Genomic DNA, 1,020 nt, shown 5'->3' with positions numbered 1-1,020 from the left:
GGGGGAAGAATCCCCAAGCCATCAATTTTGGGGTGATGGAGCTGCAGGGCGGGGGGCGCCGCGGCACGGAGGGTGCGGGATGCTAACGAGAGGCCTCTGCTTCGTTCCCAGCCGGGGCTCTCCGGGGCCAGGGCAAGGAGGACGCCAAAGCAGAAGAGGACGCGAAAGGCAAGGAGGAAAGTTTCTCCATGGACAGCGATCTAGATTATAGTTCGGACGACAACATCCCCGGCCAGGCGGCTCACAAGGAAGAGGACTCTGGCAACGCGCTCGAGGAAAACCCCCAAAACCCCCCCAATTCCACCAACACCACATCCACGGGCAAAAACCGGCGGAGGCGAACAGCCTTCACCAGCGAGCAGCTGCTGGAGCTGGAGAAGGAGTTTCACTGCAAAAAGTACCTGTCCCTGACGGAGAGGTCCCAGATCGCCCACGCCCTCAAACTCAGCGAGGTGCAGGTGAAAATCTGGTTCCAGAACAGACGGGCGAAATGGAAACGGGTCAAGGCGGGCAACGCCAACTCCAAGACAGGGGAACCTTCCCGAAACCCTAAGATCGTGGTCCCCATCCCGGTGCACGTCAGCAGGTTTGCGATCAGGAGTCAGCACCAGCAGCTGGAGCAAGCCCGACCCTGATCTCTCCCTCCTACCCTCAGAGCCACAAGTTTTTAAGGGAAAAGTTTCCAACCCGGGGTTGCAAAGCAACCCGCCTGAAGAAAAACAAAGCCGAGAGAAAAAAAAAAAAAAAACACCAACCCAAAAAAACCACACCACCAAACCAACAACAACAACAAAAAACCCACCAGAAAAAAAACCCTAAAAAAACACAAAAAAAACCCCAAACCAAACCCTGCGCGAGCGCGTGGCAAATCGAACTTTAAAGCAAAACTTTCCACTCACCGAGAGCCTGCGAGGGGAAGAGGCTTGGGAACTGTTTGGGTTCGGAGCAGGGAATATCACACGCTGGAAGAGACACACAAACACACACACACACACACACACACACACACACAGATATTTA

At 54.7% G+C, this 1,020-nt stretch overlaps 1 protein-coding gene across 1 annotated transcript in view; it reads left to right on the top strand.

Moving 5' to 3' along the window:
* Positions 1–734, top strand: part of GBX2 (gastrulation brain homeobox 2) — a 7,929-nt gene extending 7,195 nt beyond the window's left edge. The window contains exon 2 of the mRNA XM_008640735.2: positions 93–734. Coding sequence (XP_008638957.1) covers positions 93–635 — 543 coding nt within the window. The 3' untranslated portion in view covers positions 636–734. The remainder of the gene's footprint in view (positions 1–92) is intronic.
* Positions 735–1,020: the final 286 nt, after the last annotated feature.

The sequence above is a fragment of the Corvus brachyrhynchos genome, unplaced genomic scaffold (assembly GCF_000691975.1).
Source record: "Corvus brachyrhynchos isolate BGI_N302 unplaced genomic scaffold, ASM69197v1 scaffold79, whole genome shotgun sequence".
NCBI classification, from domain to species: Eukaryota; Metazoa; Chordata; class Aves; order Passeriformes; family Corvidae; genus Corvus; species Corvus brachyrhynchos.
This window is presented reverse-complemented; position numbering and strand designations above follow the sequence as displayed.